Source organism: Leptodactylus fuscus, chromosome 1 (assembly GCF_031893055.1).
Source record: "Leptodactylus fuscus isolate aLepFus1 chromosome 1, aLepFus1.hap2, whole genome shotgun sequence".
NCBI lineage: Eukaryota > Metazoa > Chordata > Amphibia > Anura > Leptodactylidae > Leptodactylus > Leptodactylus fuscus.
Window position 1 is genome coordinate 244186171 of NC_134265.1, and position 27667 is coordinate 244213837.

At 43.2% G+C, this 27667-nt stretch overlaps 1 protein-coding gene across 1 annotated transcript in view; it reads right to left on the reverse strand.

Moving 5' to 3' along the window:
* Positions 1 to 27667, reverse strand: part of RASSF6 (Ras association domain family member 6) — an 86786-nt gene that overhangs the window by 51666 nt on the left and 7453 nt on the right. Inside the window, exons 2-6 of the mRNA XM_075285283.1 lie at positions 22019 to 22111; positions 15644 to 15722; positions 8510 to 8658; positions 6310 to 6407; positions 1755 to 1948 (exon numbers count right to left, since the gene is read on the reverse strand). Of these exons, the coding sequence (XP_075141384.1) occupies positions 1755 to 1948; positions 6310 to 6407; positions 8510 to 8658; positions 15644 to 15722; positions 22019 to 22083 (585 nt within the window). The 5' untranslated portion in view covers positions 22084 to 22111. The remainder of the gene's footprint in view (positions 1 to 1754; positions 1949 to 6309; positions 6408 to 8509; positions 8659 to 15643; positions 15723 to 22018; positions 22112 to 27667) is intronic.

The following is a 27667-nucleotide window of genomic DNA, read 5'->3' on the forward strand; positions in this document are numbered from 1 at the left end:
AGTCACTTCTGACCCGTCCTGTACAGAATACGTGGCCAGAAGCAGAAAGCTCTGTCCACTGTATATTTGCCGGGCACATTCATGGCATCTCAGCACATATTGAAGTCAGTGAGAGCTGAGCTGCAGTAAAGGCACCAGGCTACTATACAGCAGATGGCGCTTTCTGCTTCTGGTCCTCTGTTTTGTACAGAACGGGCACCGAAAGTGACTCCATACAGGTGATAAGGCCATGTGTCAACCTCCTACCGATCAGGTATTTATGGCCCATCCTGAGCATAGGTAATAAAAATAATTAACCCTGGACAACCCCTTTAATGCACCACACAGTTTAATGTCCCCCACACAGCCCCTGTCACTGACCTCACACAATATAACGGGTCCCATGCAATATGGGGCACCAGTTAAGATGTCCAGGCAACCTCTTTAAAGAGGTTGTCCATAAATTGGAGCGACCACTATGACCACAAGGGAGGTGTAAAAATGTAAAAAAAACCCACTCACCTCTCCCCAGCACCCAGTTGTCCCCTGCCTGTGTCTGTTCAGTCTCATGGAAGTGCCTCATTTCTGGAAATCCTGTACCTAATTGGTCTCAGTGATCACATGAGGTGCAGGACTGCCAACAAGCAGGCACTGACATGAGACTGAATGGACAATGGTGGCGGACCACAGAGCACTGGGGACAGGTGAGTATGTTTTTTTATTTTATTTTTTTTTATTTTACACCTCTAATTCACCACATGGGTAGCTCCAATTCCTGGATAATGTATTTACGGCTGAGGCCCCAAGTTGCAGAAATGCAGCTTTTTAGTTGCAGATTTTGCTGCGTTTGTTTGAGCCAAAGACAGGAGTGGATTGAGCAGAAGTTAGAAGTATATTTCCTATATATTTCCCATTCCTTTTGTAGCCATTCTTGGCTTTGGCTAAAAAAAAATGCAGCAAAATCTGCAAAAAAAACAAAAAAACTAGGTGGGGCCTCATCCTAAATGATTTATCCATCTTTCTAATATTGATAACCTGTCCTTAGGATAAGACATCAATATTTGGACCAGGACCTCTATCGATCATCGTTTCCAGGACAGTGCGGCTACAGGTAATGATAACTAATTCTAGGAGCCACACTGCTCATTGGCCATACAGGATGTAGTAGTGGGTTTAGGTAGTGCAGTGGTGCACATCGTGTGGCAGTTGAGTAGCATGGCTCCTGATATGTTATTACGTTTAGCCACCGTGTTTTGGTACAGTTGATCTGCATGGGTTCTGGTGGTGGGCCCCTAGAAACAATTTCAGTGATGGGCCCTAGACATCCCAGTCCGACCCTGACTATAACTATTGATTTGAATATGAGTAAACGTGTAACCAAGTTTAGGGCCCATAAGTCAGCAGCATGTCCATATGATAAATTTAGTCCCTTCCATCACTGAATTCATTTTATTACCTTTATTCTGCTGGAGATCAGATACACATTGCACTGCTAAATCTGAGGACAGTAGATCTAATGGTAGGTATCATTTAAATGCATGATTTTAGGTTATTCTATTTGCATATATATATATATATATATATATATATATATAAAAATATATATATATATATAAATATATATATATATATATATATATATATATATATATATATACTAATAGATAGATAGCAAATCATTCAGAGGCACAGTTATCAGATAAAGTACTGAGTTTACAGTACTAAGGTCACTATATTGTCAATGTTTGGCTGCAGAGAAGATGAATGCTCCTTACTTTAAAGTTGTAGAAGTGTCCATTGATAGAAAACCGATGTTGCTGTAGCTGAGATCTGTCTGGAGTGTTAGGTCGAGTCCTTTTTTTCACCAAAGCAGCATCACTCATGGTTCTATACAAAGACGGTGAATCAGGTGCATGATCATTAAGATTAGGTCTGAGAGTGCTTGCGCCATAGTCATATTTTGAATAGTCTATGGATTGTAAAAAGATACAATATTGTGAATAAAGTGAAAAAAGATGACAATGTAGTAGATAGATAGAGAGATACAGTATAATCATTTTTAGTTCTAAATATTTTGGTATTTGCAACAGCCATTTCAGTTTGATATATCTAATAACTGATGGACACAGTAATATTTCAGGATTGAAATGAGGTTTATTGTACTAACAGAAAATGTGCAATATGCATTAAACCAAAATTTGACCGGTGCAAAAGTATGGGCACCTCAACAGAAAAGTGACATTAATATTTAGTAGATCCTCCTTTTGCAAAGATAACAGCCTCTAGTCGCTTCCTGTAGCTTTTAATCAGTTCCTGGATCCTGGATAAAGGTATTTTGGACAAACAATTCAAGTTCAGTTAAGTTAGATGGTCGCCGAGCATGGACAGCCCGCTTCAAATCATCCCACAGATGTTCAATGATATTCAGGTCTGGGGACTGGGATGGCCATTCCAGAACATTGTAATTGTTCCTCTGCATGAATGCCTGAGGATTTGGAGCGGTGTTTTGGATCATTGTCTTGCTGAAATATCCATCCCCGGCGTAACTTCAACTTCGTCACTGATTCTTGAACATTATTCTCAAGAATCTGCTGATACTGAGTGGAATCCATGCGACTCTCAACTTTAACAAGATTCCCAATGCCGGCATTGGCCACACAGCCCCAAAGCATGATGGAACCTCCACCAAATTTTACAGTGGGTAGCATGTGTTTTTCTTGGAATGCTGTTTCTTTTTGGACGCCATGCATAACGCCTTTTTTTATAACCAAACAACTCAATTTTTGTTTCCAAAATGAAGCTGCCTTGTCCAAATGTGCTTTTTCATACCTCAGGCAACTCTATTTGTGGCGTACGTGCAGAAACGGCTTCTTTCTCATCACTCTCCCATACAGCTTCTATTTGTGCAAAGTGCGCTGTATAGTTGACCGATGCACAGTGACACCATCTGCAGCAAGATGATGCTGCAGCTCTTTGGAGGTGCTCTGTGGATTGTCCTTGACTGTTCTCACCATTCTTCTTCTCTGCCTTTCTGATATTTTTCTTGGCCTGCCACTTCTGGGCTTAACAAGAACTGTCCCTGTGGTCTTCCATTTCCTTACTATGTTCCTCACAGTGGAAACTGACAGGTTAAATCTCTGAGACAACGTTTTGTATCCTTCCCCTGAACAACTATGTTGAACAATCTTTGTTTTCAGATCATTTGAGAGCGGGCTGTCCATGTTCGGCGACCATCAAACTTAACTGAACTTGAATTGTTTTGTAGAAAGAAATGGTCCAAAATACCTTCATCCAGGATCCAGGAACTGATTAAAAGCTACAGGAAGCGACTAGAGCAGTGATGGCGAACCTATGGCACGCATGCCAGAGAGGGCACGCAGAGCCCCCTCTGCTGGCACGCGTGCTGTCGCCCTGATCGCTCACTAACGGCGAATCCGATGCAGGATTCCCCGTTAGTGAGCGATCGCTGCCTTCAGCTGGTTGTGCAAATGCGCATCCAGCTGAAAGCTGTCAGTGTAGCTCAGTGTAGGCCACGCGTACTACGCGGCCTACACTGACTACAGAGTGTGACCTCTGAACAAGCGCGGGCGTGATGACGTAAGTCATCAGCGCGCGCAGTGAACAGAAGAGAGAACACCCGGCAGCTCTTCAGGTAACTATATTGTGTTTGTTTGCACTGTCAGGGGAGGGGGGCAACGGTAGACATTTCATGTTGTGTAGGAGGGGGCTACTGTAGACTTTCATGCTGTGTGGGTAGGGGGCTACTGTGGACCATTTTATGCTGTATGGGAGGGGGCTACTGTGGACCTTTCATGTTGTGTGGGAGGGGGCTACTGTAGACTTTCATGCTGTGCGGGTAGGGGGCTACTGTGGACCATTTTATGCTGCTACTGTGGATCTTTCATGCTCTGTGGGAGGGGGCTACTGTGGACCAGTTCATGTTGTGTGGGAGGGGGCTACTCTGGACCATTTCATGCTGTGTGGGAGGGGGCTACTGTGGACCATTTCATGTTGTGTGGGAGGGGGCTACTGTGGACCATTTCATGTTGTGTAGGAGAGGGCTACTGTGGATCTTTCATGCTCTGTGGGAGGGGGCTACTGTGGACCATTTCATGTTGTGTGGGAGGGGGCTATTGTGGACCATTTCATGTTGTGTGGGAGGGGGCTACTGTGGACCAGTTCATGTTGTGTGGGACGGGGCTACTGTGGACCAGTTCATGTTGTGTGGGAGGGGGCTACTGTGGACCAGTTCATGCTGTGTGGGAGGGGGCTACTGTGGACCAGTTCATGCTGTGTGGGAGGGGGCTACTGTGGACCAGTTCATGCTGTGTGGGAGGGGGCTACTGTGGAGTATACAGGTATAATCCTGTGTGGGGGCCACTGTGGGCCAGATTGTACTGTGTGGGGGGCCACTGAGGGGCAGATTGTACTGTGTGGGGGGCCACTGAGGGGCAGATTGTACTGTGTGGGGTCCCCTCACTATGTATATCACACAGTATTTGTTTTATAGCAGACGTGAAATTAGTACAGGATGTAATAACATTGCACGGTAAACTATAAAACAGATCCTGTGCGATGTAAATAGTGAAAATTAATTGTTTAAAAGTACAGAATGCAGAGACCTTTACCTTTCAGTACAAGATCTGTAAAGCCCCAGTCATATGACTGTAATTTGTGGGTCCGCAATTGTGGACCCACAGAGTTTTAAGGTTAAATTGCCGTGTTGGCACTCCGTGATAATTTATTTGGTTTTGGGTTGCAGTTTAGGCACTCGGTCTCAAAAAGGTTCGCCATCACTGGACTAGAGGCTGTTATCTTTGCAAAAGGAGGATGTACTAAATATTAATGTCACTTTTCTGTTGAGGTGCCCATATTTTTGCACCAGTCAAATTTTGGTTTAATGCATATTGCGCATTTTCTGTTAGTACAATAAACCTCATTTCAATCCTGAAATATTACTGTGTCCATCAGTTATTAGATATATCAAACTGAAATGGCTGTTGCAAACACCAAAATATTTAGAACTAAAAATGATTAAGATTAATAGGGGTGCCCAAACTTTTTCATAGGACTGTAGATAGATAGATAGATAGATAGATAGATAGATAGATAGATAGATAGATAGATAGATAGGATAATGTAGATAGATAGATAGATAGATAGATAGATAGATAGATAGATAGATAGGATAATGTAGATAGATAGATAGATAGATAGATAGATAGATAGATAGATAGATAGATAGTCCAAAGACAACACTGGGTGCCAGCCCCAAGGAACAGACCAATAGTCCCAGCAGCTAACTGAAAAAAAATTAAACTGCACAGTAAACTGTGAAAAAAGTAAAGTACTTTGGTGAGCCCTTTCCAAGATACATAGGTAGAACGCAAGAGTGGCATAGCTAATTTTCTTTCTAATTTTAATACTTGACATGTACTTTGCTTTCAGATGTCAGCCTTATTGCCAACCTTAGGGGGCATTCACACGGAGTAACGCCGGGCGTGTATCACAGCCGTACATGCCGGCATTACGGCAGACTGCCGAACACTTCCCATTCACTTCAATGGGAGCGCTCGTAAACGCCGCTGTTACGAGCACTCCCATTGAAGTGAATGGGAAGTGTTCGGCAGTCTGCCGTAACGCCGGCGTGTACGGCTGTGATACACGCCTGGCGTTACGCCGTGTGAATGCCCCCTTACAGGGTGTGATTTAGCATGATGACTGCGTGATTTGAAGGAGTTACTCACAGTCCCCTGTGACTAGTTAATGGGAGTCTGCTCAGAGCTGTGCTATAATATGTTTTGAGAATGGCTGCTTAATTTTGAAGCTGCAGTGTTATGAGATGGCTGAGTATCATGGCAAGATTGCTTGAGAGGAGGTGGGGGAAAGCTCTGATTATGCCAATGTTGCTGTGAAGGGTATTGAGCAAGAGGAAAATCTTGCTGTAATGCTCAGCCACCAGAGAACATTCCCCTGATGCACTCTTATCTCATTTGTATAGGAATAAAAATATTTTTTTTGTCAAAATCAAGCATCCATTCTACAAACAAATTCTAGCACTGTGCAGCTCTGAGCAATATAAGGTACTAGGAATGGTTTAATAATGTTTTTGGTGCTGACAGACTCCCTTAAGGTAAATTTGTATATATTCCAATGCAAGGTTCTAAAAGTTTATAACTTGACGTTTCAGCAGCAGTTGAGGAGTACTATAGGAAAGGCTTTATTTAATGCTGCACACGCTGGGGCCAGTTTAAGGTTGAAAAAACACCTGACAGGTTCCCTTTAAAAATGGCTTTATTATTTTCTTAAAGAGTATTGAAGAAATCTTACCATCTTTAGATTCCAACTCATAATCTGAATTTCCTACAGGTTCATCTATTTCTGCAATATGGTAAAGGTCATCAAATTCTCCCCATCGCATCATTCCACTAGAGAAACAATACAAAATAATAGTGGCTAAAATTGACAATAAGAAGCAATGACATGCAATTGTACAGATTTACAAGGCAATGACAAATGACAAAGCCATTGTGGTAGCACAGCAAGAAAACATAAGTCACATATACAGTAAATACATTGGGTCTGCCACAGTTTTGGACATTTATTAGGGTCCATTCACTCCGAGTAAACGCGCGCTCATTTTGGCAAAATACACGTGTAAACAATAACACGTGTATTTTGACGTGTATTTTGATGTGTATTTTGACGTGTTTTTTTACACGTTGTGAGAGAGTGAAGGGTGTGGTCTGGGAAGACAGGTACATTCCAGCCAGGCACCTAAAGGGTGTTTGGTAAAGACCCACACCAGGGAGGTCAGCTGGGTAATCAAGGGCTGATAAAGTCTGTGTGTGAGGACTGGGAAGTGTGGCACCACACTGACAGAGCTGACCTGTTCAGACTGAACATACAAAGCAGGTACTGAGCCACCCATTGTTGTTGCCAAGGTGGGTCTGGTAGCCAGGCTTTTGTATAGACAGGGAAAAGTTTGTTTGTGTTTAGTTTAGTTTAGTTTAGTTCTCAGCCGAGAAGGGTTTTGTTTTGTTTATTTGTGCCTTTGCAAAGGCAATTAATGCGCTACAAGTAAATAAAGCCTGAACTTGTGTGCAATCCAGTGTCTGTGTTCCTGTTTCCTGCACTGCTACCGAGCATCTATCTGAGCGATTCCCCACAACGTCAACTGAAGTCAATGGGAGTCTTATTTTTACACGTTTATTTTTTACACGTGTATTTTGCCAAAATGAGCGCACGTTTACAACGTATGAATGGACCCTAAGGCAATTTGTATCTAAAAAGCTCTGCAGAAAAGAACGTGGTGGAAATGCATCGCTTTTTTTTCCCTCAGCAGAGGTTTCCTCTGCAGACTTTCTGCCTCTATTATATCTATATGGAAAACATCAGCGTTTCTGTAGGTATAATTGACATGCTGTGATTTACAAAAATGCAAGCATTTTTGAAATTGCAGCTTTTCCTCTGCAGATTTTTTTCTGCAATGTGTGGATGGAACAAGCCAGAATCCCATTCAATTTGCAGGTAATGTAAAATGCAGTGGAAACACCAAGTCCAAACCACTGCGTTTTCACATTGTGTGGCCTCAGGGTCAATGCACACGTAGTTTTCAGGCGCGGATTCTGATGCGAAATCCGCGTCAGAATCCGCGCCTGAAAACTACGTGTGCATTGACCCTAAGGGTCAGTGCACACAGAGTTTTTTGGCGCTGATTTTGATGCTGAATCTCCCTCAAAATCAGCCTCCAAACAAAGCCTCCCAGTATGGGAGGCTTTTTTTGGTGGCTGATTTTGAGGAGGATTCAGCGTCAAAATCAGCACTAAAAAACTCTGTGTGTACTGAGCCTTACGCTGGGTTCACACCAGCGTCTGGTGTCCGTTGGTGTCCAGAAGACGGAAACCTGTCATGCCGTCTCCGGCCGTGAGTGTCGGTGAGCGTTTTATGCGCTCCACGGCGAAACCGTTTTTTTTTTTTTAAACCGGACATAGAGTACTGCATGTCCGACTTTGTGTCCGGATTAAAAAAACGGTTTTGCCACAGAGTGCATAAAACACTCACCGGCGCACACGGCCGGAGACTTTTCAAGCCCATTCAAATGAATGGGATTGAAACATGCTGGCAGGTTTCCGTCTCCTACCCCTGTTTTGTGCAGGAAAAGGAAACCTGCAGAAGGGAGTACGGGCGCAGATGTGAACGAGCGCTGAGACTCTTCATTTTTGGATGGGCGCTGCAGAAGATCAGTAAGTACTGCTTCTTCTTTATTTTTAACTATTCTAACTTTGTATATATGGCCTGGCTTTAATGTAAAGTAGGGAATATACTCTCTTGATGATTCATGCTGAGGACCGTTGGATTATCAGTTGCAAACATTTAATACTGATGAATTTTTGTTTTATTTTATTAAATTTTTTTATGTTACATATTGTGTAGAAATACAGAAAATCAGTAGCCAAGAAAACAATATGAACAAATGAAACACAGAAAATACAGCTTGCTTTATGTCGCCACTTCTTGTGAAGCATACCTCTTTGTTATACTTGATCCAATAACTTCCGGCAGCTGAATAGATTCTGAAGATACACACTTTTCATCTTGCATTTGGAATCTAATGGGTCGTTGAACCCCCCAAAAAATCTCAATAAGTCCAGATAAAACAATCTGTGCTCTGTCATCCTGCAATAGGATATAGTGTTTGTATTAGGCAGGAACATAAGCAACAATGGCCCAACTATTTGCTTCTTGTCATACATTTTATAACAACTACTATTCATGTTTCTATAAAGGATATGTTACTTCACCAGACAGGTAATAACATTTCTGGAGCATTTTACAGTTGAACTCTACATACTCCGTTTCTCTGTTATTACTTTTAGAAATCTATAAATCATTTGAAAGATAATAACACCGTTTCAGACTGTGTAAAGACATGACCCTTTGGCAACTGGAATGATAGGAGACACCACTGTCAGTTCAGTAATAGGTATTCAGAAGAAAAAGAGTGGAATAACACAACAATAGTGCTGTCAGGAGCAGGGCCAGAACCTCTGCAGCAATGTGAGGAGGCTTCTGCCCCTCTCTTGTCTGCGCTCAGAAGCTGCCCGCTTCCGGGTCTTGGGAGGCAGGCCAGAACCTCCGCAGTATTGTCTTCTTCTGAGCTGGACGGGGGGACTTCAACTGTTGAAGACTAGAAAGAGGGAACAAAACGTGCGGCGCGCACAGCGCGCCGCGGCAAATTAGGCCCCGCCCACTTTTATGTTCACTCCGCCCGTTCTCATTCATTTTTCATGTGATTCCACAGTATAATCCTCCTACAGTCACCCGTAAATTACATGTCCCCCTCCATCTCTCCCCCATTTTCATATACACCCTTCATCTACCCCTAGTTTCATGTCCCCCCCTCTATCTCTGTCCCCAGTTTCATGCCATTCTCCCCCTTTATCTGCTCACAGTTTCATGTCCCCCCGTCTCTGCCCCAGTGTCATGCCGTTCTCCCCCCTTCATCTGCCCCAATGTCATGCCATTCTCCCCCCTTCATCTGCCCCAGTGTCATGCCATTCTCCCCCCCTTCATCTGCCCCAGTATCATGCCGTTCTCCCCCCTTCATCTGCCCCGGTGTCATGCCTTTCTCCCCCCTTCATCTGTCTCAGTGTCATGCCGTCCCCCCCCCTTTCATTTGCCCCAGTGTCATGCCATTCTCTCCCCCTTCATTCGCCCCAGTGTCATGCCATTCTCGCCCCCTTCATCTGCCCCAGTGTCATGCTGTTCTCCCCCTCCATCTGCCTCAGTGTCATGAAATTCTCCCCCTTCATCTGCCTTAGTGTCATGCTGTTATCCCCCCTTCATTTGCCCCAGCGTCATGCTGTTCTCTCCCCCTTCATCTGCCCCAGTGTCATGCCGTTCTCCCCCCCTTCATCTGCCCCAGTGTCATGCTGTACTCCCCCCTCCATCTGCCCTAGTGTCATGCCGTTCTCCCCCCTTCATCTGCCCCAGTGTCATGCCATTCTCCCCCCTTCATCTGCCCCAGTGTCATGCTGTTCTCTCCCCCTTCATTTGCCCCAGTGTCATGCCGTTCTCCCCCCCCCCCTTCATTTTCCCCAGTGCCATGCTGTTCTCTCCCCCTTCATCTGCCCCAGTGTCATGCCATTCTCCCCCCCCCCCCCCCTTCATCTTCCCCATAAGGAATGAATGTAGTCAGGGATCTGCGCTCAAAGGTCATATGGAGAAATAATCGGTTCGAAAACCATTCGGTGAAACGGAAGGTAACTCCTGGTCGAACAGGCAGAATTCCTTTCAGAAAAGGGTCATTAAGTAACACATGCCAATGGGTATTTAGGATGGAGTGTATACTTTTATGAGACGAACTATATGCTGTAATAAAATTGCAGTGGAAATCATTGTTGACAGGTTTCTGTACTGACATAAGACAGTCTTTTTGTGACAGAATACTTGCTTTTGCTCTTGCAGCTGCAATGATATCAGGCGGATAATGTTTCTCGTTGAATCTATTGACTAGTACCTGACTTTGGGATACAAAGACTTTGGTGTTACTTAATGACCCTTTTCTGAAAGGAATTCTGCCTGTTCGACCAGGAGTTACCTACAGAAGGGCCAAATCTTTAAAGAATTTTGTAGCGCCAAGTAGACTCAAACCCTTGACTCATAGTAATGACAACTCAGCTACTACCTCACCAGGGAGTTTCAGGTGTCTGAGCAAACGCTGTAAATGTTGCCTTGTAATCGGCCACCAACTCAAATCCATTATTAGCTTCACCACACAGGAACCATTTGACTTACAACTTTATTTGGACTGCTCTTCTGCTTGCATAGTATATGTACTCGAGTGCCCATGCGGCCTCCAGTATGTTGGTCGCACCACCAGACCCCTGAGAGAACGTATCAGCAAGCATAGGTGTAATGTAACAAATGGCTTCAAAAAACATAGTGTTTCCCGCCACGCTCTTATGTACCATCATAGGGATTTTTCAAACTTTCGAGTCATCCCCATTGATAGTGTTCCTCCCTCCACCCCAGACCGCCTCAAAGCCCTCAATCGGAGAGAGATGTACTGGATGTATCGTTTAAACACCTTACATCCTGCGGGGCTAAATATTGCCTCGGAAGATGTTACCAAATAAACATCTGCACATCCACCCATCATCCCCTCTCTCTCTCCCCCCCCCCCTCCTTTTCTTTTCCCCTCCCTTTCCCCTTCCCCCCCCCCCCCCCAACAAAAATCAGAGTTCCTCACCATTTACCAACTGATTCTATGCTGTTCCTCCCTTTTTATCACTTTCTAACATACAATGTCTCTAATCAATTGATAACATCCAACAAAATCAATACAGTCTTCGGTTCTTTTTCCTCCCCCTTTTTTTATACACATTTGTTTACATTCAACATATAATATATCAGACATCCACACACTTCACCCCTTTTATTATCACTATTATCATCATTTATTCTTTATTTTCAATATATTTTTTATCATCATTTATTCAATATTCATTCTTCATTTTCACTTTCATTCTGATAATAATCTTTCATCATGTACAGTTACTGGCAATCTTTACACCTTTAGAATATATATATATATATATATATATATATATATATACTAGCTTTTACCCGCGACTTCGTCTGCGGTAATTTGAGAATTGGGCGGACACAGACGTGTGAAACTGTAAAAGTGCTTTAAAAAGTTTAGTGGGCTAGCAAATGTGATGTGATGTGTTGTATTGTGTATGTCGTGATACAGACAATGTGATGTGTTGTATTGTGTATGTCGTGATACAGACAATGTGATGTGTTGTATTGTGTATGTCGTGATACAGACAATGTGATGTGTTGTATTGTGTATGTCGTGATACAGACAATGTGATGTGTTGTATTGTGTATGTCGTGATACAGACAATGTGATGTGTTGTATTGTGTATGTCGTGATACAGACAATGTGATGTGTTGTATTGTGTATGTCATGATACAGACAATGTGATGTGTTGTATTGTGTATGTCGTGATACAGACAATGTGATGTGTTGTATTGTGTATGTCGTTATACAGACAATGTGATGTGTTGTATTGTGTATGTCGTTATACAGACAATGTGATGTGTTGTATTGTGTATGTCGTGATACAGACAATGTGATGTGTTGTATTGTGTATGTCGTGATACAGACAGTGATGTGTTGTATTGTGTATGTTGTGATACAGACAAAGTGATGTGTTGTATTGTGTATGTCGTGATACAGACAATGTGATGTGTTGTATTGTGTATGTCGTGATACAGACAATGTGATGTGTTGTATTGTGTCAGACAATGTGATGTGTTGTATTGTCAGACAATGTGATGTGTTGTATTGTGTCAGACAATGTGATGTGTTGTATTGTGTATGTCGTGATACAGACAATGTGATGTGTTGTATTGTGTCAGACAATGTGATGTGTTGTACTGTGTATGTCGTGATACAGCAATGTGATGTGTTGTATTGTGTCAGACAATGTGATGTGTTGTAGTGTGTCAGACAATGTGATTTGTTGTATTGTGTATGTCGTGATACAGACAATGTGATGTGTTGTACTGTGTCAGACACTGTGATGTGTTGTATTGTGTCAGACAATGTGATGTGTTGTATTGTGTCAGACAATGTGATGTGTTGTATTGTGTCAGACAATGTGATGTGTTGTATTGTGTATGTCGTGATACAGACAATGTGATGTGTTATATAGTGGAAAGCTATATGTAAAATGTGAGTGAGTAGAGTGAGGGCTACTCCTGAGGTGACAGTAAGGAGTGTGCAGGCAGGTTGAGGCAGGAAATGCCAGGCAGTGTGTGTGAGTGTGTATGTAGTGATACAGACAATGTGATGTGTTGTGTATGTAGTGATACAGACAATGTGATGTGTTATGTGAGTGAGTAGAGTGAGGGCTACTCCTGAGGTGACAGTAAGGAGTGTGCAGGCAGGTTGAGGCAGGAAATGCCAGGCAGTGTGTGTGAGTCTATAGCTGGGGCTAGGTGTCCTGCTATTGTGAGTCTCCTGCTAGGAAGCCATGTTGTTTAGTGGCACCAAAAGTAGCCTATGACTCAATCCTAAGGGAAAACTATGTTTGTGGAAAATTGCACGCAAATCCATCCAGGCGTTTTAGCGTGATTGAGGAACAAACATCCAAACTCACAAACATCCAAACATCCAAACACACAAACTTTCACACTTATAATATTAGTAGGATATATATATATATATATATATATATATATATATGTACATAACCCCTTTTTTAGTCCAAACCGTCCATCAATTAAAATGAATACGTTTCATTCAGGAACCAGACAGTTCCGTTTAAGGACTTCACCTCTCTCCCCATTAGACAAAATGTCAGCCTCAGCCGCTCATAATATGCAACGGATGTCACCGTGCATCCCACTATACTCTAAGAGTCATAGAAACACTAGAATAGAGGCGCGGGCGCATGCGCACCACGTGGATCCGGACGCCGTAAGCTTGGCGCCCGTGCTCCACGTGTAGCTCAGTGCGCATGCGCGTTCTCGTTTCAGAGCGCGCGCTTCTGTTGTCTTCATAAGCAGCGGCACTACCTTCGGACGGGCATGCATCTCGCCCGACGTGCTTCTGGTAAGTGAGCTGCTTATATTTGCCACAACTTGATTTGACACAAAATGTATTTATGGACCATTACCCTTATGCCTCTCTTTATGTTGATCTTACTGCTGCTTTCTGTGGATCTGTTTTGACTTTATTTTGATGGTTAGGGAACCCTTCTCAAATGAACCCTTAATACTTTGCTGACTTGTTTTGAAAACAATACATGTTTATGTATCTTTCCTTTTGTGTTACATGTATCTATTTGGAGCACACTATAGAGTCAATCAAGGTTTCCATCTTGAACCAATATGCTATTAATTGGGACGAATTAATGTATTTTGACCCATGACATAGCTATTCTATAACAGGCTGCATATTCCACAAATTTGAATTCCTCATTGTGAACCACCAACATATCCTTGTATACACAACGGTTATGCCAAATTTATTTTATTGTTTGTTTCTTAATACCATTTTAGTTTTAGGCTTTTTTAGGCTGTTTTATTCCAAAGGGGCATGATGCTAGAGTACGCCCTATTTATTAGGGATACCCTTCTTTTTTGATTCTTTTTATATGTATTCTTGTTTCTGTTTGTTTTATTATACAGTGATTTCTTGCACTTGAGAAAGGATTCTTGTAATCCGAAACGCGTTGTGCCTACTGTTTTTTATCTACAATAAAAACCTTCCGTTTCACCGAATGGTTTTCGAACCGATTATTTCTCCATATGACCTTTGAGCGCGGATCCCTGACTACATTCATTCCTTGTGCCTTTCCCGGTCCTCCGGTGTCTCCCACGGAACCGCTGCCACTCTCACCCGGTCCATCCATCCTGTATATACAGATTTCAGGTGTTGTGATAACTCCACAACCCCCTCAGGTGAGAGGTTATTTTTGGTCATTTACTTTCCATAAGACAAGCTTTATTCTCCCCCCATAAGGGTTAACACACTTTGAGTGCTCGGTGTCTTTGTTTTTGTTTTGCATTGATCTGCCCCATGTCATGTCATGGATCCTATCTATACTGGTAGCTTATGTAAATTGAAGACTTATAAATATAATTGCTTTAGAAATGCTGCATTGTTTAACTGTTATGTGAACGTATTCGTCCTATTGTTTACACAGTCTTTCCATAACCACAGACCTGTGTGATAGGACAAGTGAGTTGCTCATTGCTCTGCCAGCGGGACAATCAAGTTCAGCTAATTGCAGTTTGCTGATAAAGCAAGTCTGTTATCTCTCTATGTAAACACACAGATAACATTGAGTCCATTCTCTACAATCATGTGCATATTATCTGATCTGCATAAGTATTGTGATACTTCATAGAGTCCTGTTCAGCAAGCTGGGGGGGGGGGAATACAGGAAGTGAGAAGAGACAGCAGGCAAACTGCTGAAACAGTGAGATGGGAAAGCCCTTTTAATGCTATAATGTCTGGTCCTGCTTCTCCTTGGGCAACACTGATAAAACAAAACCTTTATACAGGCTGGGCATTGTAGTGCACTGGCTCTACACAATGGTCAGAGATGCAAAACAATATGAACTATATTGCCATCACTGTAATAGAAATACAAACAAAGAAAAATGTAGTGGCACTCTAATAGCGCCAAGCTCATACTGCTATACCTGCTGTATATAAAATTACATGAAAATTCAGTCCTTCACACACATTAAATTGCATGAGCCAATCTACCAGTGGCAAGGAAAACAAAACTCTATGAAAACTCATCTCTCTCCTTGCCTTGGCATCCAAGTAAATTCAGAGGAAATGTAATTTAGCTATATGCTCACTATACACAACAAATAGTCTCTCTCTGGGCAAATGGATCCAGGGGGAACGTAGTTCAACCATATTAAAATCAGCGTTGTGTACATCCCCCATATACACAAGGCAACAATGATGCAAAACTGGTTGGCACTGGCAAACAATATGAACTACATACATGTCAGCAATGTATTATTTATTACACCTTTATAACTATTTATTGCTATGACCATGCAGTTGAACTATTCAATTGCATCTCAAATTAATAAATAAGTATTAAATCTATTTATTTACCTGGTGATATGTTATTTGCAGGTTCTTTTTATCCTTGAAGTAACAGTTGTATGACTTCAGAAGGGAATCAAGCTGACCTCTGAAATGCAAAAAAATATCATGTTTATATATATAACATGAAAATAAAAAAACTTTCCAGTATATGACATATCACATGTTTTACATAATGAGGTTAATATTCCTATGTACACCGTATAGTAGTTAATCATGCAACATATATACGCAATAAGATTGATACCAATGTACCAAGTGTAGGTGCAGCTTACAGACCCCCTCTTTCTGTACACCACTACTAGACCAGAGTTCTCTATTATTAGGATTTCCAATTCCAGTATATTCTGTGTATTCAGTCTCTTCTTTGTGGGTTATTCTGGTAAAAGGTAATTTTTCACCATAATTTTGAGTGGTTAGCTTGAAAAAATTTTAACGCATTTGTTTATGTGATCCAGAAAAAATATAAAGCTATCGTCATTACTCAAATTTATGATGGAAGCCATGACCTTATGCGCCAGAGCACTCAATTTGACAGGGGCGGATCCAGGGCCGGGTGAGCCGGGCAACCGCCCGGGGCCCCGCGCTTAGCGGGGCCCCGCGGCCCGGCCCTAACAAAATGGTCCCGTCAGCCTCGGCATAGTCGGGCAAGTGCCGGGGCCCACAGAGCCTCTGGGGGCCCCCGGCACTTGCCTGTCACGATTTCAGCTCATCGGCATCCGTCCGCCGATGAGCTGGAATACATACGCGATTAAAGCAGGAGCTGTGAGCTCAGCTCCTGCTTTAAATCTCCGGCCCGGCTTGCTTGTGTAGGCGCGATGACGTCATCACATCACGCTTATACACGCAAGCCGGGCCGCAGCTCCTGCATCGCGTATGTGACTGCACTGGAGTGAGAGAGAGGAGCGTCGGGGGAACGTTGGAAGGTGAGTGATAGAAGGTGAGTGTAAGTGTTTGTTTTGTATTAAATATTAAGGTGGAACATAATGAAGGGGGCCCATGAAACTGGGGGGCAAATGAAGGGGAGGGGGGAACAGCATGACACTGGAGAACATGAAGGTGGTGGGGAGAGAACGGCATGAAACTGGGGACAAAGATGGAGGGGGCCCAAAGAAACTGGGGGGCAAATGAAGGGGAGGGGGGAACAGCATGACACTGGGGCAGATGGAGGGGGGAGAACGGCATGACACTGGGACAGATAGAGGGGGAGAGAACAGCATGACACTGGGGCAGATGGAGGGGGGAGAACGGCATGACACTGGGGCAGATGGAGGGGGGGAGAACAGCATGACACTGGGGCAGATGAGGGGGAGAACGGCATGACACTGGGGCAGATGGAGGGGGGGAACGGCATGACACTGGGGCAGATGGAGGGGGAGAACGGCATGACACTGGGGCAGATGGAGGGGGAGAACAGCATGACACTGGGGCAGATGGAGGGGGAGAACGGCATGACACTGGGGCAGATGGAGGGGGAGAGAACAGCATGACACTGGGGCAGATGGAGGGGGGGAGAACGGCATGACACTGGGGCAGATGGAGGGGGGGAGAATGGCATGACAATGGGGAAGATGGAGGGGGGAGAACGGCATGACACTGGGGCAGATGGAGGGGGGGAGAACAGCACGACACTGGGGCAGATGGAGGGGGGGAGAACAGCATGACACTGGGGCAGATGAAGGGGGGAGAACGGCATGACACTGGGGCAGATGGAGGGGGGAGAACGGCATGACAATGGGGCAGATGTAGGGGGAGAGAACAGCATGACACTGTGGCAAATGAAGGGGGGGGAGAACGGCATGACACTGAGGCAGATGAAGGGGGGAGAATAGCATGACACTGGGGTGGATGGAGAGGGGAGTACAGCATGACACTGGGGCAGATGAAGGGGCGAGAACGGCATGACACTGGGGCAAATGAAGGGGGAGAGAACAGCATGACACTGGGGCAGATGAAGCAGGGGAGAACGGCATGACACTGCGGCAAATGAAGGGGGGGGAGAACGGCATGACACTGAGGCAGATGAAGGGGGGAGAATAGCATGACACTGGGGTGGATGGAGGGGGGAGAACAGCATGACACTGGGGCAGATGAAGGGGCGAGAACGGCATGACACTGGGGCAAATGAAAGGGGAGAGAACGGCATGACACTGGGGCAAATGAAGGGGGGGAGAATGGCATGACACTGAGGCAGATGAAGGGGGGAGAATGGCATGATACTGGGGCAGATGAAGGGGGGGATGGCATGACACTGGGGCAGATGAAGGGGGGGAGAATGGCATGACACTGGGGCAGATGAAGGGGGGGAGAATGGCATGACACTGGGGCAGATGAAGGGGGGGAGAATGGCATGACATTGGGGCAGATGAAGGGGGGAGAACGGCATGACACTGGGGCAGAGATGGGGGGGACATGAAACTGTGGGCAGATAAAGGTGGAGAATGGCATGAAACTGGGGACAGAGATAGAGGGAGGGGGACATGAAACTAGGGGTAGATGAAGGGTGTATATGAAAATGGGGAAGAGATGGAGGGGGGACATATAATTTACGGGTGACTGTAGGAGGATTATACTGTGTGGAATCACATGAAAAATGAATGAGAATGGGCGGAGTCAACATAAAAGTGGGCGGGGCCTAATTTGCTGCGGCGCACTGCGCGTAGGGCCCCGCCAAAGTCAATTGCCCAGGGCCCCGCAAACCCTGGATCCGCCACTGCATTTTGACCTGTAGTCGCCAACCACAGAACAAAATTTGTGCTCTGACAGATATAGCCACGTCCGAAGTGAACTGAACAGCTCATCTGCATACAAATAAAACTTGATTTTATCAGCAGATTGTACTTTGACACAAAAAATGTATGTTACCTGTACCACTTAAACCCCTAACAGCATATGAGTTGTTCAGAAACTATATTTGTGGCAGTAGACTTCCTTTAAGTATATAAATTTATGAATCTAATTTGCTAAAAATTACTGGACTGTGAGCTAACAAATCTGTCATCTGTGTATTTGGAAAGTTTTATTACTTGCGTATATATTTAGCAGTAAGACCATGTTGCCATAAGATAAGATAATCCTTTAATAGTCCCACCATGGGGAAATTCAGTGTGTTACAGCAGCATTGATAATACAGTAATATATTACAAGAAAGAACACATACAAGCTCATAGCAGATAGAAAAAGATATTAGGAGTCATAGCAACTAAGAAGAAAAAGAAAGACTCTGGATCATTTAATTCTCTGTGCAGAGTGATCTCCGCTTAGCCTGATGTTGATTATACTACCTGACCTTGGTTGGGAGGAAGGATCTCTGATAGCGCTCCTTCTCACACTTGGGGTGAAGCAATCAGTCACTGACAGTACTGCCCAGTGCGGTCACAGTCTCTTACATGGGATGGAACTTGTTCTCCAGTATGGAGCTCATCACGGACAGTATCCTTCTGTGACCCACCACCAGCACTGGGTCCAGGGGGCTCCTCAGGACCCAGGCAATGTGGTGGACTGAGACGGTGCACAGTGCATAGTGATATATTCTATGAAGCAAAGTGAGTTTTTGGGCCCCTTCTGGGTCCAGGGTCTAATAGCGACGACTATCACTGTCCACTGGACCCCTTATAGCTACACCTCTGGAGTCCACTGTGAGCAACTTCTGCTTCCTGAAACTAATAAACTGCATTTTCCATTAACTGCCACTGGGGGGAGAACAGTGCAAAGAGAATTTTACAGCTTTCATTGAATTCAATGTCAGCTGTATTCATTTCTGGGCACTGAACTCCAACTAGTGGTGCCTGCAGACAGGGATTTTTATCATTCACTCATCTCTGTACAGGGAATAACTATCAATGTATATACGCCAGTTGTTTCGTGTAAATACTTTTAAAAAAATATGGTCTTCAGAACTTTGATATCTATGTATGCCTGGACAATACATGTTACATTTTGATTTTTGTTGCAGAATCTACACTAAAAATCTGCAACATATGGGGGCGTTCACACTACCATCATTGTCCGACAGGTAGTGTCCGCTCCTAGTGTCCGTTCAAATTCTCGCACAGACATTAGCAGCGGACACTAGCTGTGTCCGTGACACTTTTCATTCATTTAAATGGAGATCGGGTGCGTTCTTTTACAGTCCGTGCCTGTCCTTAACTGTCCGTTTGTAAAGATGTCCGACTTTTCAAGCGGACAAGAAAAAAACTACATGTCGGGTTTTGCTGTCTGCTTGAAAAGTCGGACATCTTTACAAACGGACAGTTAAGGACAGGCACAGAGTGCAAAAGAACGCACCCGATCTCCATTTAAATGAATGAAAAGTGTCACGGACACAGCTAGTGTCCGCTGCTAATGTCAGTGCGAGATTTTGAACGGACACTAGGAGCGGACACTACCTGTCGGACAATGATGGTAGTGTGAACGCCCCCATATGTTGCAGATTTTTAGTGTAGATGTAGTGTGAATGCTCCCTAAATATGTAAGTGCTTGTAAACAGAATTTCACAAAATTACATTCACATTCAATAAAATAAATCTAATTTTCAAATCCGCAGCACGCCCCATTTGTCAAAACAAAATGTCTGTATATAACACAGATGCCACCAAAAAAGTAAAACATGCAATGGAATCCACAACAAAAAACACAAAAAGTATCCATCTGTAAATGACTGCCAAGTGTGCTATTTGCTATTCAGCTATACAGTACCATGAGATTTCATTTGACCTTCTCATAGGTTTCAGTGCAGCAAGTTGCACCTAAATCACATAGTACAGGAGAACCACAATCTGTAGGAAAGTGTATGGGATGTGCAAACATAAATGTTCTCTACCTCAAGTAAACTCCAATCATTTTGCTTGCCTGATAAACTCCAGCCGTGGTTATTTACATTATTCCACACCCAAATGAGTGCTATGGATTTACCTTGGAAGATATTTTGTGTTTGTTACCTGGAACCTATGCAAAGTATAAACCATGGCAACTTCTTTGCATTGTAAATAGCCTTTTATTTACACAAGCTCACACCACTATCAAGAGATTTGTCATTACATTATTGTCAATTGACAAGTTTTTATTTTTGTTGATATGGCTTTGTAAGGTCTAGTCTGTAGGTTTCTGTTAGAGTTTCTTTTTATTTGTGCGGTATATTCTTTGTACTTAAGAATGTATGCTTCATATGCAAAAAGTGTTAGGGTGAGTTCACACGGAGTAAAGTGCCGCGTGATGTGGCACGTATATGCCGCGTGAGATTTTGCGGGCCGTATACGCTCCCATTGATTTCAATGGGAGCCGGGATCGTATAAGCAGTGCTATTTTGCGGCCACAGTGGACCCTTCAAGCTCTATTATTATACTCAGGGGTCTTTTCAGACCCCCGAGTATAATAATCGGAGCCCCAGGGGAGATGAGAGAACATAATAAACACTGTTACTCACCTCTCCGGGATCCGATGTTAAAGAGGACCTTTCATGGGTTTGGGCAAAGGCAGTTCTGTATACCGCTGGAAAGCCGACAGTGCGCTGAATTCAGCGCACTGTCGGCTTTCCAGCGGTATATAGAACTGCCTTTGCCCAAACCCATGAAAGGTCCTCTTTAATCCTAGCAGGCTTCGGGCCTATATGGTACTGCTAGCACAGGCTTTGGGCCTATATGGTAATATACCAGACCACGTGACATCTGGGCATTACCATATGGGCCCGCAGCCAGCTAAGATTAACATCGGATCCCAGTGAGGTAAGTAACATTGTTTATTATGTTCCCTCACCTACCCTGGGGCTCCGATTATTATACTCGAAGGTCTGAAAAGACCCCCAAGTATAATAATAGTGGCAGTGGGATCGCAGTGGGATTCACTGCCGGCCTCCACGGTCTATAGTACAAGGGGAAGCGGGGGCGGCAGTAATCAGGTCCAGGGAGGTCGCTACCGTAGCGGCCTATTATAAAACAAAAAAAAAGTTATTATACTTACCGATCTCGCTGCTGCTGCTCCCGCTGCCTCCGCGATCCTCTTCTCTTGGCAGATGTCTACATTAGAGATGAGCGAGTACTGTTCAGATCAGCCGATCCGAACAGCACGCTCGCATAGAAATGAATGGACGTAGCCAGCACGCGGGGGGTTAAGCGGCCGGCCGCCGTCAAAGCGGAAGTACCAGGTGCATCCCTTCATATCTATGGAGCGTGCTGTTCGGATCAGCTGATCCAAACAGTACTCGCTCATCTCTAGTCTACATACCAGCATAGGTGGCGCGATGACGCTGCCTATGCTGATACGTAGACGATTTAATCTACTGATTTAAGCAGAATGAATGACAGAAAGCAGTGATTTAGAAAACCACGAGGAATTGATACTGCATGAGAAAATAACATGTGCATCTTCTATGGGTACAAGTCTTACCTAGTGATGTGCTTTGATCCTTTAATGAATAGTAAAGGAGATTCGGAACCAGAATTTTTTTCCATGTTAATTTACTCCAAGTCAGTTACAAACCTAGAAAAGAAGACTAGACGATGAAGACAAGGTGGAGGCTTTAATAGTACTTACAAAATGAATGGGTATAGAAAAATAGGGGACAAATTATCATTCTCAAATGAAAAAAAGTGCAGTCCAGCGTCAACCAGGCGATGTGTAGATAAAATCTAACTTTTATTCTTTATCCATAAAATAATGATAACCGCTGGGAGTTGAAGCAGATGTAAAAGTATAACACAGCTACGCGTTTCAGAACATGTTGAGTTCCTTTCTATGGGGTCAGTGTGCTTTTACAGCACAGCGCTTTGCACTTGCGCTTGGTATTACGTTCGGGGGGGACTCCCCCGGACAGAATCCAAACGCTGATGTGAACAGGGCATAAGCCAGAGCCTCTTAATAACTCTGCCAAATTTGGAAACAATATACAGAGGAATTAAGACCAGCACACAAAGTGTTTGTCTTTGTATCATCAAATACAGTATGTTACTACATCTTTTTTGCTTTTAAAAAAAAATCTTTATTTGAAAAGTGAGCTTTCTTATCTGATACCTCACCTTGAGAGCATTTAAAGGTGGCCATACACATTATGTGGACATTGGTGAAACCTTACTATTGTATGTTGTTCTGCACTCCATATGGTCAACTAGGGTTCTATTTGGAAGGCTGGTCAGGCAGTGTACAGCATCTCAGACAGCCTATGTTCCACATACAGTCCTATGAAAAAGTTTGGGCACCCCTATTAATCTTAATCATTTTTAGTTCTAAATATTTTGGTATTTGCAACAGTCATTTCAGTTTGATATATCTAATAACTGATGGACACAGTAATATTTCAGGATTGAAATGAGGTTTATTGTACTAACAGAAAATGCGCAATATGCATTAAAAAAAAATTTGACCGGTGCAAAAGTATGGGCACCTCAACAGAAAAGTGACATTAATATTTAGTACATCCTCCTTTTGCAAAGATAACAGCCTCTAGTCGCTTCCTGTAGCTTTTAATCAGTTCCTGGATCCTGGATAAAGGTATTTTGGACAAACAATTCAAGTTCAGTTAAGTTAGATGGTCGCCGAGCATGGACAGCCCGCTTCAAATCATCCCACAGATGTTCAATGATATTCAGGTCTGGGGACTGGGATGGCCATTCCAGAACATTGTAATTGTTCCTCTGCATGAATGCCTGAGGATTTGGAGCGGTGTTTTGGATCATTGTCTTGCTGAAATATCCATCCCCGGCGTAACTTCAACTTCGTCACTGATTCTTGAACATTATTCTCAAGAATCTGCTGATACTGAGTGGAATCCATGCGACCCTCAACTTTAACAAGATTCCCGATGCCGGCATTGGCCACACAGCCCCAAAGCATGATGGAACCTCCACCAAATTTTACAGTGGGTAGCAAGTGTTTTTCTTGGAATGCTGTTTCTTTTTGGAAGCCATGCATAACGCCTTTTTTTATAACCAAACAACTCAATTTTTGTTTCCAAAATGAAGCTGCCTTGTCCAAATGTGCTTTTTCATACCTCAGGCAACTCTATTTGTGGCGTACGTGCAGAAACGGCTTCTTTCTCATCACTCTCCCATACAGCTTCTATTTGTGCAAAGTGCGCTGTATAGTTGACCGATGCACAGTGACACCATCTGCAGCAAGATGATGCTGCAGCTCTTTGGAGGTGGTCTGTGGATTGTCCTTGACTGTTCTCACCATTCTTCTTCTCTGCCTTTCTGATATTTTTCTTGGCCTGCCACTTCTGGGCTTAACAAGAACTGTCCCTGTGGTCTTCCATTTCCTTACTATGTTCCTCACAGTGGAAACTGACAGGTTAAATCTCTGAGACAGCTTTTTGTATCCTTCCGCTGAACAACTATGTTGAACAATCTTTGTTTTCAGATCATTTGAGAGTTGTTTTGAGTAGCCCATGATGCCACTCTTCAGAGGAGATTCAAATAGTAGAACAACTTGCAATTGGCCACCTTAAATACCTTTTCTCATGATTGGATACACCTGGCTATGAAGTTCAAAGCTCACTGAGGTTACAAAACCAATTTTGTGCTTCAGTAAGTCAGTAAAAAGTAGTTAGGAGTATTCAAATCAATAAAATGATAAGGGTGCCCATACTTTTGCACTAGTCAAATTTTGGTTTAATGCATATTGCGCATTTTCTGTTAGTACAATAAACCTCATTTCAATCCTGAAATATTACTGTGTCCATCAGTTATTAGATATATCAAACTGAAATGGCTGTTGCAAACACCAAAATATTTAGAACTAAAAATGATTAAGATTAATAGGGGTGCCCAAACTTTTTCATAGGACTGTAATATACTGGGTTGAATATTTAACAAACTACTCAGTTTCTAGGTAATATTTGCATTTATCTGTACAGTGGGCATCTAGAATTAATCCTCCCGAGGAGCCCTATGCACTCCAAGACAACAATGGCTACCATTATACTTACTTATAACATAACATAGATTCAGAAAGATACTTTTTTTCCCCAAGTGGGGGCTACTAATCAAGATCAGCTTTCTCTATGTGCAAATGTTGATAAATCTGTCTTTCTTTGTAAAAGTTCATTAAACTTGTGCATCTTTTTCTTACCATAATAGCTTATAGGTTTGTATAATTAGTAAATATCATAATTTATTGATCAGGGAAATCCAATCTAATTGGCCCTCACCAATCACAAGGTTGAAGAGACTATGGCACTAACAAAACATAGTGGGGCAGATTTTATTATGCCAGTCTTAGTAAAGACCCTGACTTCTGCAGGGCATGACTGATTTATGAAGCGATTCTGGTTGATTCATAGCTCAGGTGGAGATCTATATCAGTTAGCAACCAGCGTAGATTTGCATTATAACTCATACCAGAAAAGTGAGAGGTCCTTATCCAAATGCATGCAACAATATCATTACTATACACTTCAAAACTGGAGTAGAGGAATTGATCACTCCCCCTATTATGTCATATTTCAACTGTTCTTAACTCTAACTTGTTGTGAACAATCAAACTATTTGTTATGATCATGGTAATGCCTAGAAAATTGGGCTGTTGTCTTTTTGGCTCTTTTCTGATAGCATACCAGTCCCAACTAGACACATTACCTAGTATACTACAATACAGCCTGAGGGTGGGTTCACACCAGCACCCGGTCTCCGCTTTGTAAGTCTTGGTCTGCTGCCGACAGGAGACAGAAACCTGGCATTCACTGTCCGCCCGTGAGCGCCAGTGAGCGTCTTCTGGTCTCCGCCACCAAACCGTTTTGTTTTAACCGAACACAAACTTCTGCATGTCCGACTTTGTGTCCAGTTAAAAAAAACTGTTTTGCCACGGAGACCAGACAGAAGACGCTCATGGGTGCTCATGGGCGGATACTTTGCAAGTCCATTCAAATGAATGGGTTTGAAAACTGCCTGCCGGTTTCCGTCTCCTGTCCAGTTTCTCGGGCAGGAAACGGAAACCTGCAAAGCGGAGACCGGTGTAAACCAGGCCTTAAGGCCTTATTTTTTCCTACAAACCATTTCACCAGGCACCATTTAGTATAAAAACCAAAGAGGCCAATACATCAAGTTCTCCTCGATTAGTGGAGAAGTTGCAACCAACTATTTATAGCTATTTATGAGTCTATGTCATCTTGCTATGATATCAATGTAAATTGAAAAAACATCCTTTCTCTTTATTTTGCTGGCCATTTATTTTTCCTACGACCAAAGAAAAGATCACAGATTCATGAGCAAATTTGCACCAAACGTATCTGACTATCAGTAAACTTGCAACTTCTTTATATGGGAATAGGTAACATAACATTTGTATCAGGGGTGTGGATGCAGCTATCAGGCCCAGAGGCCCCAGAGCCAAAGGTTTCTCTGCTACAGAAAATAAAATAAAGCTATTCTACTTGGAACAAGGTAAGAAGGGTCCCCATTCTAAATTTTGCACTAAATTATGCCTCTGAATTGTATATTCCTTGCATTTGTTTTTTTCTGGAACTATGCAATAGAAGTTGATTTTCAATTATACATGTCACTTGCTTTCAATTTTAAAAATGTAATAAAGAAAATGGGACATCAAATAAAAAAAATACAAAAGACACAAAGCAAAGGAAAGCAGAAGTCAAAATCAAACGATAAATGTCTACATATTGAATATAACTAATATTACATAAAGACTAGCAGAGATTAAAGGGGAAATTACTGTTAGTCATAATCACATGTAAATTACTATTTTGCTTACAGTCTATTCACACTTTTTCCAAAGTCTATCAGCTTCAGAAACTACCAGACTTCCCTAAGAAGCAGCTGCGTCTATAGTGACACAGTAAGTATTTGTATATTGTTCCCTCTAATTATAATACTAAGGGAAAACCACCTGACCAAAACCTTGAGCAAATATTTCATGACTGGCCTATTACTGTATGATAGCATGACTGTCATGTTTATCGAAATTAAATATTAACCCTTAAGTACTATCATGGTGTCTATCATAATGATACAGTCCTATGAAAAAGTTTGGGCACCCCTATTAATCTTAATCATTTTTAGTTCTAAATATTTTGGTGTTTGCAACAGCCATTTCAGTTTGATATATCTAATAACTGATGGACACAGTAATATTTCAGGATTGAAATGAGGTTTATTGTACTAACAGAAAATGTGCAATATGCATTGAACCAAAATTTGACCGGTGCAAAAGTATGGGCACCTCAACAGAAAAGTGATATTAATATTTAGTAAATCCTCCTTTTGCAAAGATAACAGCCTCTAGTCGCTTCCCGTAGCTTTTAATCAGTTCCTGGATCCTGGATGAAGGGATTTTGGACCATTCCTCTTTACAAAACAATTCAAGTTCAGTTCAAATCAAATCAAAAATGCTTTATTGGCACGTCCGAATAGTTATTTGGCATTGCCAAAGCTAGTAAAGTGGGCGGGGGGGGGGGGGGGGGGGTTGGGTTATAACAGTCCATGGAGTCTCATCTTCCTCTTCGTTGGTGGCTGCTATATGGGGGGGTTGGAGGTGGGGTGGGGCGGGGCGGTTGGTTTGGGGTATAACAGTCCGTGGAGTCTCGTCTTCCTCTTCGTTGGTGACTGCTATATGGGGGGGTGGGGTGTTTTGGGATAAGTATAACAGTCCATGGAGTCTCATCTTCCTCTTGTTTGGTGACAGCTGGACACGTATTGGGCAGCGATCTCCTCAGTGGCCTCTTCTTCTCCCAGTAGGATGTAGAGTTTCCTCTTCTCGTCTGCAGATATGAAGTCTGGGATGTGGGCAGAGAGTCTTTGGTAGTAGACGGCCCTCACAGCTGAGTATTTGGTGCAGTGTAACAGGAAGTGGGTCTCGTCTTCTAGGGCCCCCTGGTCACAGTGCTGGCACAGTCTCTTCTCCCGTGGCTTGTACGTCTGCCTGTATCGCCCCGTCTCTATCTCTAGGTTGTGGGCGCTCAGTCTGTACCGGCTCAGGGTCTGTCTGTGCTTGGGGTTTCGTATTCTCTCCAGGTAGGTGGCCATGGTGTAGTCCCTTTGTAGGGATTGGTACACGGTGAGTTTCTTGGAGTTATTTATTTCGTTTTTC